The sequence below is a fragment of the Leucoraja erinacea genome, chromosome 6, assembly GCF_028641065.1.
Source record: "Leucoraja erinacea ecotype New England chromosome 6, Leri_hhj_1, whole genome shotgun sequence".
Classification (NCBI taxonomy): domain Eukaryota; kingdom Metazoa; phylum Chordata; class Chondrichthyes; order Rajiformes; family Rajidae; genus Leucoraja; species Leucoraja erinaceus.
Window position 1 is genome coordinate 50,875,813 of NC_073382.1, and position 14,689 is coordinate 50,890,501.

At 41.5% G+C, this 14,689-nt stretch overlaps 1 protein-coding gene across 1 annotated transcript in view; it reads left to right on the plus strand.

Moving 5' to 3' along the window:
- Nucleotides 1-14,689, plus strand: part of arhgap20 (Rho GTPase activating protein 20) — a 98,719-nt gene that overhangs the window by 72,689 nt on the left and 11,341 nt on the right. Inside the window, exons 10-12 of the mRNA XM_055637002.1 lie at nt 4,187-4,365; nt 7,051-7,212; nt 11,186-11,295. Coding sequence (XP_055492977.1) covers nt 4,187-4,365; nt 7,051-7,212; nt 11,186-11,295 — 451 coding nt within the window. The remainder of the gene's footprint in view (nt 1-4,186; nt 4,366-7,050; nt 7,213-11,185; nt 11,296-14,689) is intronic.

Below are 14,689 nucleotides of genomic sequence, written 5' to 3' on the forward strand. Positions count from 1 at the left end.
TTCGCAGTTGGTAGGACTCTACCTTGTAGACGTCCATGTTTCCGGATGCTAGGCCCGACCTGTAGGCAGCGTTGCGAGCATTCAAGGCAACACGAACGGACCTGTCTACCCAGGTTTTTTGATTCGGAAAGGTGCTTACCCTTACCGTGGGGACGATGTTGTCGGTTATTGTTGCGAAGAAGTCCGTGACCGCTTCCGCGAACTCACTGATGTCACCAAACACTTAACAATCTTATATGTTTCAATGAGATTCCCTCTCATCCTTCTAAACCAGAGTGTACAAGCCATATGCTCCATTCTCTCAGCATATGACAGTCCCGCCATCCTGGGTATTAACCTTGTAAACCTACACTGCACTCCCTCAATAGCACGAATCTCCTTAAATTAGGGGACCAATTTGAGTAAGGACATTCTGTCAACAATAGTTATCCCTTTGCCTACAATAGAAGCAAATTTACAGAAGTAAATTACAGTAAATTATGAAGTATTCCATAGTCAGTGGCATGGAATACTTTCTTCCGATAAAGTCACTTTATTCCTCTAAACCTTTCCTAACCATATACCTGGTCAAATGTCTTTTAAATGTCTGGCCAAATGTCTTTAAAATAAACTGATGAAACCCAGGATTGAACCAGGGATCCTTATGGGCCTGTCCCTCTTAGGCAACCTTTTAGGCGACTGCAGGAGACTATGCAGTCGCCACATGGTCGCCACATGTTCGCGGGTGGTTGCCGGGGAGTCGCCTTCATGGTCGTGAGGGGTTCCCGCATTCTGGGAACTAGTTGCAACCTCATTATGTCGCCGCAAATATTTCAACGTTGAAAAATTAGCAGCGACCAGAATGAAGCCGCCATGGAGAGTAGCGAGAATTCTTGTGCCGTTGGTGGGTCGCCAGGAGGTCCTAGTGGGTTGCCAGGAGGTTGAAGGTTCGCATAGGTTGTAGCCGGTGCAGACCGGTGAATTTCATTGGCTCATAGGGAAAAAAACTTTAAGCAGTAGTTTTCAGAACCAAGGATAACCGACCGGTAATGTTAATGTCCGCCGAACCGTGTATCTCTGGCTTCTTAAACGTTGTCTCCACTCCTTCTCCCTCCCTTCTCCCCCTTCTTTTAAAGGACTTACGTGACCCTTCCCATACATTGTGCTTTCACCGTCTTAATTACAGCGCCAACCTTCATCGCGGTGTGTGTCTGTCACATTGGCTTTGCACCATGTGAATTTCACTCAGACAGCGCTCCCCCTGTTTGCCTTGTGCCCCGCCTACATAACAGGCTGGTGAAGTAAGCGATGTGTGTGTGTGTGTTCCACTTGATATTCGCCGTTCCAGTCGCCGTTTTTTCTGGCGTCTGCCAGCGCCTTGACAGTCCCTTAAAAATCGCCTAAGTGGGACAGGCCCATTAGATGTTCAGTCTAACTTTTTGCCAACTGAGCTATTAGTTTAAGAAGGAACTGCAGATGCTGGAAAATCGAAGGTACACAAAAATGCTGGAGAAACTCAGCGGGTGCAGCAGCATCTATGGAGCAAAGGAAATAGGCAACGTTTCGGGCCGAAACCCTTCTTCAGACTGATGGGGAAGGGTTTCGGCCCGAAACGTTGCCTATTTCCTTCGATCCATTGATGCTGCTGCACCCGCTGAGTTTCTCCAGCATTTTTGTGTACCTTTGAGCTATTAGTTGTTTGTTATCCCACTTTTGCATCTACTCTCTACACATTAGGGGCAATTTGCAGAGGCCTATTAATCTACAAACCCATGCGTCTTTAGGTTGTGGGAGGAAATCAGAACAGCTGGAGGAAACCCATGCAGTCACAGGGAGAACGTGCAAACTTCGCATAGATAGTATCTGAGTCAGGAACGAACCTAGGTCTCTGCTGGCATTGTGAATCAGCAGCTATACCAGCTGCGCCATTGTGCTGTATTGATGAATGCAGTGGATTTGTCCTTTAAAAGCCTGTCGGCTGTTGGATATTTCCCAGTCGCACAATTAAGTATGCTTATGAAGTGTGGAAATATGAAATGAAAAATTTATGGGATTATCAGTTCCCAGATTCACTTCTGAGCTTTGGAGAATGCACAGAAGTGTTTTGAACGTAAATGTTTAAAGATTCAAAGAAAAAAATGTCCCAAATTCAACATTTGGCAAATCTGTTAAAGTTCAGCTTGTGCTATGGATCTGTATTGTTTGATGAGGTTATTCTTTTACTACCTGCATCAAGTTGGATGGCTAAAGTTTGGATCCGTTTAAATTTAGCTCTTGATTTTTTCCCACATAGATGAATAATTTTGTTGATACTTCAATAAAACAGATCATATGGTTTGCAATTTGATCTTAAAGGTGAACGTCAACCATTCTATGTGAATGGAACTCCTCTGATACTAACACTGCAGTAAAAATGTGAAAAATGTGCAGTTTAGGTGAGAGATACAGCGTGGAAATAGGCCCTTTAGATCAACAAGCCCATGCCGACCATCCGCACACTAGTTCCATGTTAACCCACTGTTGCAACCTACACACTAGGGGCAATTTGCAGAGGCCAATTAACCTACAAACCTGCATGTCTTAGGAACGTGGGAGGAAACCAGGACACCCGGAGAAAACTCACGCGGTCATAAGGAGAATGTACAAACTCCACACAGATAGTACCCGAGGTTAGGAAAGAACAGGGTCTCTGGCGCTATTAGACAGCAGCTCTACTGCTGCGCACTGTGCCGCCCTTACGATGCAGAACTATTAAAAAAATGGTATCCGGAGTCACAGCATGTTCGAGGTATCATATCTTTGCCTGTTTAGTCCGCTTAATCTAAGTATTGACCTAATCGGAATGCTTGCAGATAAAAAAAGCTTACCCACTTTATCAAGGTCATCAGGCAGCTCATCAACTTTCTGGAAAATGTAAATGCAAGGAACTGCTGGTTGACAAAGTGCTGGATTAACTCAGCGGATCAGCTCAGTTTAGAGAAACGTCATGGAAACAGGCCCTTCAGCTCACCGAGTCCACGTTGACCATCTATCACCCGTTTACACTAGCCCTGTGTTTCTCAGGTCAGGATTGAACCAGGATCTCTGGCACTGTGAGGCAGCAGCTCTACCAGCTGCGCCACTGTACTGCTCAAAGATGGCATCTATGGAGGACATGGACACGCGACGTTTCGGGACGGGACACTTCTTCAGGCTGATTGTAGTGGGGGGGAAAAGCTGGAAAAGAGGTGGGGATGGCAAGTGATAGATGGATACAGGTGAGAGGGGTTTCTGATTGGCAGATGGCTCGACAAAGGCTAGAGATGAAAAGGCAATGGCTGATATAAGGAGAGAAGAGGCGTGAAATGTGAACACGGGGAATAAAGGTGGGGGGGGGGGTATGTTTGTTGGTTAGTTACCTAAAATTGTAGAATTTAATGTTCATACCGTTGGGTTGTAAGCTAACCAAGCGGAATATGAGGCCCTGTTCTTCCAGTTTGCATGTGGCCTCACTCTGACAGTGGAGGAGGCCTAGGACAGAAAGTGGGGAAAGGAAGTTAAAATATTTATTTCCATTGCAAGTGCTCTCCAGATGGTGTGAAGATGAAGCAGCAGGAAATCATTTCATTGGGACAAACCTATTGCCATTTAGGAAGATACTTTATTCTACCATATAATTTTCATGGTAGCAATTGATGCATGATATGTAATATCCGTAATACAACTCATCCAATTCAACATTTCAAAGAGGCGCTCCGATGAAGGGATTAAATGCAGTTTATTTTAATGTCTGATGTGCATTATTTGCATTCACCAAATAGAAACTTACTTATATCAGGTCTGTAAAATATACATGAATTACCCTTTGAAGATCATAATTCTCGATAAAAAATGTTTAAATTGCTTTGCATTCATAATGTTTTCTGCACTGCTTCAATAGATATCAACTAAAAGTATTTTCAGAAATAGAAATCTTTGGCACCGAGGCAGCTGTTTTGCTTAATAACTGTGTTTGTTCTTTGTGGAATTTGTCACTTTATTATTGTAACCATAGTTGAAAATAAACAAGTTCTTTGCAAATCCGCCAATGATAGCACCTAGCCATGACGATGTTAATAATTATGCAATTTTTAAGTAACCATAGCAACTTTTACAAGCAAATGTGAGAATATGATTTGCAGATGATCGTTTCAAGGGGCCTCTTTTACCTCCTTTATTTTTTCCATAGATCCAAATCAAAAGCAATGCAAAAGGAAAAGATCAATAATGAACTGGGCTTTCTGGCGTGGTTCTGCGACTCATTTAGACAGCTTGCCTCTGTCCCCTACTTCCATAACACCAGGAAGACTCTTTGGCCTTCCACTGTCAACCATCTGTGAGAATGACAATTTCCCACAGCCTATCATGGTAAGTGGCAACTGGTTATATAAGGAGCAGAAAGGATAATTTATAACCATTGAATGTTGACATTTGTGACTGTATTGTGTTACATGTTAGGAAGGAGGTTGTTTCTAATAGTTTTGTTTTGATCATTAATGAGATGAAGTGAAAGGTTCATTAATTTGGAAGGAAATCACAATTAAATTTGAACAATGTTGGGTGTTTTTGCTTTGATTTTAGTAAATGTAAAGAAATTCCCTGCTGTGTATTATTGATAGTATGCATTCATTATTATTATGATTAGATAGACAGAACCTTTTCCCCAGGGTGGAAATGTCAAACACTAGAGGACATTGCTTTGTGGTAAGAGGGTTAAAGTTTAAGGGAAATGTACAGGACAAGTCTTTCTACACAGAAGGTGAAGGGTGTTGGAATGCACTGCCAGGGGTGGTGGTGGAGGCAGATATAATAGTGGCGTGCAAGAGGCATTTAGATAAACATATGCTGGGAATGGAGAGATAAGGATCTCGTGCCGACAGATGATCAGCCATGATCACATTGAATGGCGGTGCTGGCTCGAAGGGCCGAATGGCCTACTCCTACACCTATTGTCTATTGTCTAGATGAGGTTATATTGTCTTGCCATCATGTTTGGCCTGGACAATGTGGGCCAAAGGGCCTGTTCCTGTTCTATGTTCTGCATTCTAATTGCCTAGATAAGTGTTTTGGCACAAAGAATGAGACAAAGTGATGGAGATGAAATTTTAATTTCCATGTTTCCGAGGATGTGATTGCAACATCTTGTGTGGAATTATTTAATTGAAATCATAGAATATGGAAAAACTGTCTGTTAATATGCACAGAAGCTTCTACAGTCGGCAAGTCCACATGAAGGGCCACATCCCAAATTGTCAATATTACCTTTCCTCCCAAGCTGCTGGTCGATCTGCTGAGTTCCTTCAGTAGTCTATTGCTTTAGATTCAACACCTGCGCTCTCTTTAGTCTCCAACAAACAGATTATGGCAGGTAGTCTTTTCAAGTTGTGGTTCGTGGGATCAATACTATCAACATCATGGGGAAAGGCCCAGATGCAGTGCTCAGTCTGTAATGAATTAATTGCTCCAATGCTGATGGGTAGTAGGTTATTATCGAAGACTAGAAAGACTGCTTGGCGTTGTTATTTTAACACCAGTGGTACTTCATATCACTTAAACAGTTGACCATTAAAGACTCATGTAATTACAATTAGCATCTTGAATGTTATTCTTACAATTGCAAATACCATTGAGTTTTATGCAATTCTGGCCTCCCTCTATAGGAAGGATTTCATTAAACTGGAAAGGGGACAGAAAAGCTTCAAGATGTTACCAGGACGAGGAGTTGAGTGATGAGATTCTTGATAGGTTAAGACCTTTTTCGCTGGAGGCTTGGCGGCTGAGGGGTGTTTTTTGTAGAGGTATACGAAATCATGAGGTGCATTGGTAAGGTGAATGGACACAATCTTTTTCTGAAGGTAGAGGAGTCCAGAACTGGAGGCTATAAATTTATGTGAGAGTGAAAAGATTAAAAAAAGACGTGAGGGACAATTCACACAGAGGGTGGTGCATATGTGTATTTAGCTGCCAGAGGAAGCAGTAGTGGCAGATACAATGGTGACTTTTAAAATACATTTTGACAAAGTACATGACTAGTTTGAAGGAATATGGAGCAAACACAGGTAAATGGGACAAGGTCAGTTATAAAACCTGGTCAGCATGGATGTGGGGTTCAAGGGCCTGTTCCCGAGCATGTGTTTTGTAGTCAATGCCTACTATGTTCTGTTGTGCTGAAGCAAAGCAAGAATTTCATTGTCCTATCAGTGACACATGACAATAAACTCACTTGAATGATCTTGACTTGGATTTTGGTGTAGGGGAGTTTATATCGGTGCAGAAAGAAGCATCATTGCAGAGATGGAAATTATCTTTGTAATGAATACGAGATGTATTTATAAGTTCAGCTCCAGGTCAAACAAGATACTTTAAACACTTTGATTCATGCTGAGAAAAACTTTCAGGATTGAGATGAACTCAGTGGGGATGAAATCAATGAGTTTAGAGACACAAGGAACTACAGATGCTGGAATCTAGAACAAAAAAATAAAGCGCTGAACGAACTTAGGGCCAGGCAGCAGGCTGTCCCAGCATTTAGTCACAAGAAATGATCATTGCCAATCCTAGATTATGGACTATATTTGTCAGCCAACAGAATGAGATGTAAGAGAGAGAGGCTTGGTTGTCATCAGAAAATCCAAAGATCAACCATCAGTTGTCTTTCCTGTGTAAAGTCAAATGGTTTGTGTGTTATGATGGGCAAGTATAATTATTAAAAGGAGACAAAGTACTGGAGTAACTCAACGGGTCAGGCAGCATCTCTGGAGAACATGGATAGGTGACATTTCGGGTTGGGACCCTTCTTCAGACCAGACTAGAGTCCAAAGTAGGGTCCCAACCCGAAATGTCACCTATCCCTGTTCTCCAGAGATGCTGCTTGACCCGCTGAGTTACTCCAGCACTTGGTGTCCTTTTGTGTAAACCTGCATCTGCAGTTCCTTGTTTCTAAGCATAATTGCATTCAATTAGATGGTTAAACCAGAAGACAAATTTAAGAGCTGCAGATACGTGAGTTTGATTCCCTACTCCTGATCCTTTTACCTTTGCTTTACATTTTAGGACATGTTCTCCTTTCTGTTTTATGAAGGACCATTCACCAGCGGTATTTTCAGACGTTCAGCAAATGCCAAGTCCTGCAAGGAGCTGAAGGAGAAGCTAAATTCTGGAGCTGAAGTACACTTAGCCAGCGAATCTGTGTTTGTGACTGCTGCTGTGTTCAAAGTACGGGTGCACTCTGAAACCACATTACCTTTTATTTCAGTTTCCAGACTGAAGATGAATTTTAATCATGCATTAAAATTGGGCAGCTTGAGGTGCTCTGGGTTGGGATACCAGAGATCTGAAAACCCATGGACGTTGCACTAGACATTTTGAATACTTAGCTTCCAATTTTAGATGAGTGGAAACAAGCAAGATAAAGTTAGTAAATTCCCATTGGGCGGAAGATTTCTCAACTGGGAGCAAATATTTGAGGGCAGTTAGGAACAGATGAAAAGCAGAAGGAAGGCCCCATAGCTCTTTGAGCCGGACCTTCCTGTCTTTCAGTGAGATTATGGTTGATTCTCCACCTCAAATCATGCAAAGCCATGATAAAGTGGATGTGGAGAGGATGTTTCCAGTAGTGGGAGAGTTTAAGACCAGCCACAGCCTCAGAAGAAAAGGAAGTACCTTTCACAATGGAGATGAGGGTGGTGAATCTGTGGTATTCATTGCCACAGACGACGTTGGAAGCCAAGTACTTGGGGTATTTTTAAAGCAGAGACTGATAGGTTCTTGATTAGTATGAGAGTCAGTGGTTGCGGGGAGAAGGCAGGAGAATTGGGTTGACAGGGAAAATAGATTAGGCATGATCGAATGGCAGAGTTGACTCGATGGGTCGATTGGTCTAATTCCGTCCTACATTTTATTGTCTTATGGTGTCATCGCCATCTTGCCTGATTCCCAAATTTGCTGATTCTCTCAGTGATGGAAGTGAACATATCTTGCTACAAGCAAGCAGCTTTCACGTTCACTGTATAGACAAAGGAGTAACATGTGCGTTGAGCAGATTCCCATCCATTTCTGATCCACTGACGTAAACCTGGGCAAGTGAGCACTCCAGATATTAGCCCATAATTCCCTCCACATTGAAATAGAATTTTCTTTAAATGATAGAAGCATATCGTGGTCTGTGAATAGAATAGAATAGTTTCTTTATTGTCATTGTAACTTGAACCATGTACAACGAAATTTAAAAATGTCAGCCAGTCAGTGCACCATTCAAACATTTCTAAAAGCTAACGATACAATACAAGGTAAAATATTAAAAGATAAACAACTAAATAAATATCACGAAAATAGCACGCATAAACACCCAACCCTCCATCCTTCTGTCGATTTCACAGTGTACCACAGTCCCTTAGTATGTCTCGCCCCTGCGTTCCTTGGCGGCTACATTTAGTGCTTTTATAGCAGTGGGGTAAAAACAGTTTTTTAGTCTGTTCGTCCTTGTCCTTGTAGATCTGTACCGTCTGTCTGACGGCAACAGTTCAAACAGGGAGTGTCCGGGGTGGGAAATGTCCTTTATGATACTCTGGGATTTTTTGGTGCAGCGGGAACTGTGTAAGTCCTCCAAGGTAAGGAGAGGGCAGCCGACAATCCTCTGGGCGTTGTCAATGGCCCTCTGGAGCGCTTTCCTCTGAGCCGCTGTGCAGCTGGTGTACCACACGCATACACAGTATGTTAGTATGCTCTCAATGGAGCACCGATAAAAGGACAGCAGCAGTCTCTGAGTGATGTTGTTCTTCCTGAGCACCCTCAGGAAGTGCAGTCTCTGCTGGACCTTTTTGAGCAGCGCAGTGGTGTTCACGCTCCACGTCAGGACTGTCAACAGCATCAGGTCACTTTTGCGATGTTGCTGATGATAGATTCTAAAATTCAAATAGTGACACAGCTGGTCGAACTGCTGAGACCCAGGTTTAATACTAACCTCGGGTATCATCTCTGTGGAGTTGGCCTGTTCCCCCTACAACAATGTGGGTTCCTCCGGGTGCTCCGGGTTTCCCCTCATCCCAAAGACAAGCAGATTGGTAGGGTAGTTAGCCTCTGTCAATTGCCCCTCGTGTATGGGTGAGTGTTAGAAGCTGGGGGAAATTAATGACAATATGGAGAGTTGGAATAGATTAGTGTAGGATTAGTGTAAATGGGTGGTGGATGGTCAGTGTGGACTTTGTGGGCCAGAGAGCTTGTTTCCGTGTTGTAGCCCTCTCCCTTTCTCTCTCTCTTTGGCATGTATCGATGTCTTCAGTGTCATTTGTGCCTCTCCTTTGGTAGTGGACAGGCATGTTGTGGCTAAACTGGCAATTACAACTATTTGAAATACCTTTGTTTGGGTCCAATGTTACATCATCCTAACCCAAGGGAAACCAGGTTGCAGTGCTTCAAAAACCTGCATTGTGCCACTTGAATATAAATAATATATATATATATATTTACACTAACTTATCTTGTCTGAAAAACACCAATTAATCAACCTCATTAGGATTCCTCCATTACTTTAAAGTTGAGTGTAGAAAGGTGATCAGGTCATGTATGGAGAGGAAAGCAAATGAGCAAAACTAGAAAAGAAAATATTACAAAGACAAATCTTTCTTAGATTTCCATTTTATCAACTATATAAAGAATATTTATCAATCTGTTTGAATAATCCAGACAAAGCAGGATAAAACTCAAAACACATATTAAAATGATTTTAAGCAATTAAGTAGAATCAACATTAACAAAGATAATTCAATTTGAGAAAGGGAGGACTGTTTCTTTGTAATTTATTCATATTGCTTGGCACAAGTCCATTATAAACACCTCCCAACTGCTGGTAAAGATATGCCTGTTAGAAAACTAATAATACCAACATGATTTATTACATGGAGACATTATTTAAAATAAATCAACAAGAAGAATCAACTAAATACCATTGCTATCTGATTACTGAATTTCATAAAAGTTATAATAAATCAATATATGTGAACATTTCAATTGACATAATAAATATTGGCGTAAATTTGGGTTGATCAAAGTGATACAGAATATAACTGTCCTTTCTCTTGGAGTTATAGAGTCATACAGCATGGACTATGTATGACGTTTAGGCATGTTTTAAAAGTCTACAACATGTACAACTACCAGTAATAAATTAGATGATACGCAAGAGGTGTGCCTTGAAAGATGGAGAGAGTACACTTAGGTAAATGGTGAGGTTGGCAGCTGGGTCATATTTAACTCAAATCTGTATCTACTGATAATTTAATTTAATGGGAACAAGCAATTATGCTCATTTTATTTATGGTAAACTTTGTGCATAAACAAAGCTGCTTATATTAACACCTGGAAAAGCAACACTTTTACTGAAAATGATAATTACTACTAATATTGTTTGGGTTTTCAATTTCTCTCCTTCTCTCGTAAACAATCTCCCCGGTAAATTAATCATCAGGTAGTTATCCTCTGCTGCCTCACCTGCATGACTGACCATCACAGGTGAACCCACACAGGTCAAGTCTGGTTGTTAGTAGTGGTGGCATAACACTTGATGTTGTTCGACATCCACTTTTAAATCACAGAATCACACTCTCTAAATACTGTTGAGAATCAGATATCAAGCCTGATTTATTTTATTTTATCTGTCCCTAACCTGGGAGTATGTGGGCCAGGTACTACAAATGTATAGACCTTAGATAGCAAAATATCTTGTGACTTTAGAGATACAATGCGGAAACAGGTCCTTTGTTCCACCGAGTCCCTGCCGATGATCCATCACCCCATACACCAACACAATCTTATACACTAGGGGCAATTGACAATTTTACCAGTCAGTTATTCTACAAACTTGCACGGATTTGGAGTGTGGGAGGAAACCGGAGCACCCGGAGGAAACCCACACAATCACAGGAACATTATACAGATTACGTACAGACAGCACCCGTAGTCAGGATTGAACCCGTGTCTCTGACGACAAGGGCAAGTGAGGGTAGTGGAGTATGTAACCCTCTAGCTTGGCAGTGAGGAGTACAGAGCTGCCCACTGAGACCATTACTTACTTCAATGATTGTTTGGTACTTTGAAAAGTTCCAAAATAATGTTTAAAAATCAAGCACTTCAGTTGCCAACCTTTACGTACTTTGTTTCTTGAATATGCTTTTCTCCATTGTAAATTAAGGATTTTCTTCGGAATATTCCCGGCAGCATCTTTTCTTCAGACCTGTATGACGATTGGATGGCAGCAATGGAAAGGAGCAGTCATGAAGACAAGATAAAGGAAATTCAAAGGTTAGTAAAGTATTTTGGTAAAGAAAAGTAAAATCCTGGTATTTTTCTTATACTTTGTTTTTTGTGTCGATTATATTCAGGTATTGTATGATTTGATTTGATTGGATAGCATGCAAACAAAAGATTTTCACTGTATCTCAGTACTGGAGACGATAATAAACCTAAATCTAAATAATCTACATCCACACACTAAGCCTGCGATGTTCACATAAACAGGAATCCAGGAAGGTGAGGAAGGTTTTTTGGACTAAATTATTTTATCGAGTCCTATCTGATCTAATTTTCTCTTCCAACCTTCTAGTACTGATCAAGCCTTTCTGTTATGGAAGAGGAAGGGATCAGTAGCTTTTCATGATTTGTTTTTGGATGGTTGTTTTATGTCTTTCGAACAACTCTCCAATAAATATAATTTACCTAATTCACACTTTTTTAGATATTTACAAATTAGATATTTTTTGAACCTTCTAGACTACTATACCCTTTTTACCGCTACCACATCAAACCAAAATTATTCTTATTGTTTTGTTTTTTTGTTTTGTTTTTGTTTTTTGGGCAAAAACGAATCAAAAGATTTTAAAAGAAAGAAAGAAAATAATTTTACAACGGTGCCGCCTACAGGTGAAACAGGCATTGCAGCTAAATGTTTACATCATATTTTTCCATGGATGATAACATTTGAGGCACCACATCAGCTCAGGTAGGAGCAGAGCCACATTTAACCTTGAGTATAGCTGTTCACAAAGATCTTTCAACTGTATGGTGAGTATTTCACTATTTGCAGCACAAACTACTGCCAGGCATGGGGGTGCTTGGTGTTCACTAACTGACATTGCCAAACAGGACTGGGGCTGGAACACCTGGCATATCTTTCAGGATCTCAAAATCAATGAGCAGTTAACCTGTCAGCATTTGATAGTCTCCACAAATAATGCAGGTGGGGTTGCTGGAAGGTCAAATGTACAGTGACATCAGTCACTGAACATTTGATCCTCTGTAATCAAAGAGCAAAAGTCTACAGATGCTGGATGTTTAATATAATGTTGGAATCATTCACCAGGTCAGGCAGTATCCATAAGGGGGAACCAGATTTAAGATCTCAGGTTGATAATTTTTCATCAGATCTTTCCCAAGTTTGTCAGAAAGTATCATGTTCTGATGAAAGCTGAAATGTTACGACCACTTCTGTCTCCATATATGCGCCTGACCTGCTGATTATGTCCAAAATGTTTTGTTCTTATTACTTGACCCTCCTTGCCTGCTTGCTTAGCATCACTCAGGTTTAATCAGTATTTCATGCTAGTTGAGATTACGATCTGCCTCCTCTGCACATTTCTATTTGCTGACCCTGTGGGTTTCCTCCGGGTACTCGTTTCCTCCTACATCCCAAAGACGTGCAGGTTTGTAGGTTAATTGGCCGTTCTAAATTGCCCCTATTGTGTAGAAAGTGGATGCCAAAGTGAGATGAGATAGATCTAGTGTGAATGGGTTTAGTTTAGTTCACTGAGGTACAGCAAAAAGCTTTTGTTGCATGCTAACCAGTCAGCGGAATCACAATCCATGATTACAATCAGGCATCCACCGTGAACAGATACATGATAAAGGGATTGATGTTTAGTCTAAGATAAAGCCCAGTAAAGTCCGACTAAAGATATTCTCCAATGAGGTAGATAGTGCAGGAACACTCTCGTACAAAAGGGATGGGTTCCACCTTAACTGGAGGGGGACCGACGTTCTGGCAGGCAGGTTTGCTAGTGCCACACGTGTGGGTTTAAACTAAATAGTGGGGGGGAGGGATTGACAAATTGGGAGTATAAAGATGGAGTTAAAGGGGAAGTGAGCACAGGAAAAATTACAAAAGACTCCCAAATTAATGGTAAGGAAAGTTCGAGAAGGGATAAAGGAGTAAGGTCGGGGCCAATTGTGAGCGGTGTGAGAGGGAAGGTGAATACCAAAGTCAAAATGTTGTTTATGAGTGCGCGAAGTATAAGAAATAAAGTGGACGAGCTTGAGGCTCAGTTAGAAATTGGCAAGTATGATGTTGTGGGAATTACAGAGACATGGCTGCAAGAGGGCCAGGGCTGGGAACTGAATATTCAAGGGTATACCTCCTATCGAAAAGATAGACAGGTGGGCAGAGGGGGTGGGGTAGCTCTGTTGGTGAGGAATGAAATTCAATCCCTTGCAAGGGTGACATTGAAACAGGAGATGTGGAGTCAGTATGGATAGAACTAAGAAATTGTAACAGTAAAAAGACCCTAATGGGACATCTACAGGCCCCCAAACAGTAGCCTGGATATAGGGTGCAAGTTGAATCAAGAGTTAAAATTGGCATGTCGAAAAGGTAAAAGCTATGGTTGTTATGTGGACAAGCTTTCCCTTTGAGAATAGGGAAGATTCAAACAAGAGGGGCCATGACTTCAGAATTAATTAAGGGACAGAAGTTTAGGGGTAATATGAGGGGGAACTTCTTTATTCAGAGAGTGGTAGCGGTGTGGAATGAGCTTCCAGTGGAAGTGGTGGAGGCAGGTGCATTGGTATCATTTAAAAATAAATTGGATAGGCATATGGATGAGAAGGAAATGGAGGGTTGTGGTATGAGTGCAGGCAGGTGGGACTAAGGGGGAAAAAAAATTGTTCGGCCGGACTTGTAGGGCCGAGATGGCCTGTTTCCGTGCTGTAATTGTTATATGATTATATGGTTATGGGAGATTTCAACATACAGGTACAGGAACCCCAAGAAAGGGAGTTTGTGGAGTGCCTCCATGATGGATTCTTAGAACAGCCTGTACTGGGGCCTACCAGGGAGAAGGCAATTCTGGACTTAGTGCTGTGCAATTAGCCGGATTTGATAAAGGAACGAGGTTAAGGAGCCATTAGGAGGTAGTGACCATAATATGATAAGTTTTAATCTACAATTTGAGAGGGAGATGGGTAAATCGGAGGTGTCCGTGTTATATTTGAACAAAGGGAACTATGGAGCCATGAGGGAGGAGCTGGCCAAAGTTGACTGGAAATATACACTAGCAGGGATGACAGTGGAACAAGAATGGCAGGTTTTTCTGGGAATAATACAGAAGGTGCAGGATCAGTTCATTCCAAAGAGGAAGAAAGATTCCAGGGGGAGTAAGGGGTGACCGTGGCTGACAAAGGAAGTCAGGGAGAGTATAAAAATAAAAGAGAAGTACAACATAGCAAAGATGAGTGGGAAGCCAGAGGATTGGGTAATGTTTAAAGAGCAACAGAAGATAACTAAAAAGACAATACGGGGAGAAAAGATGAGGTACGAAGGTAAGCTAGCCAAGAATATAAAGAAGGATAGTAAAAGCTTCTTTAGGTATGGACGAGGAAAAAAATAGTTAAGACCAAAGTTGGACCCTTGAAGACTGAAAAAAAG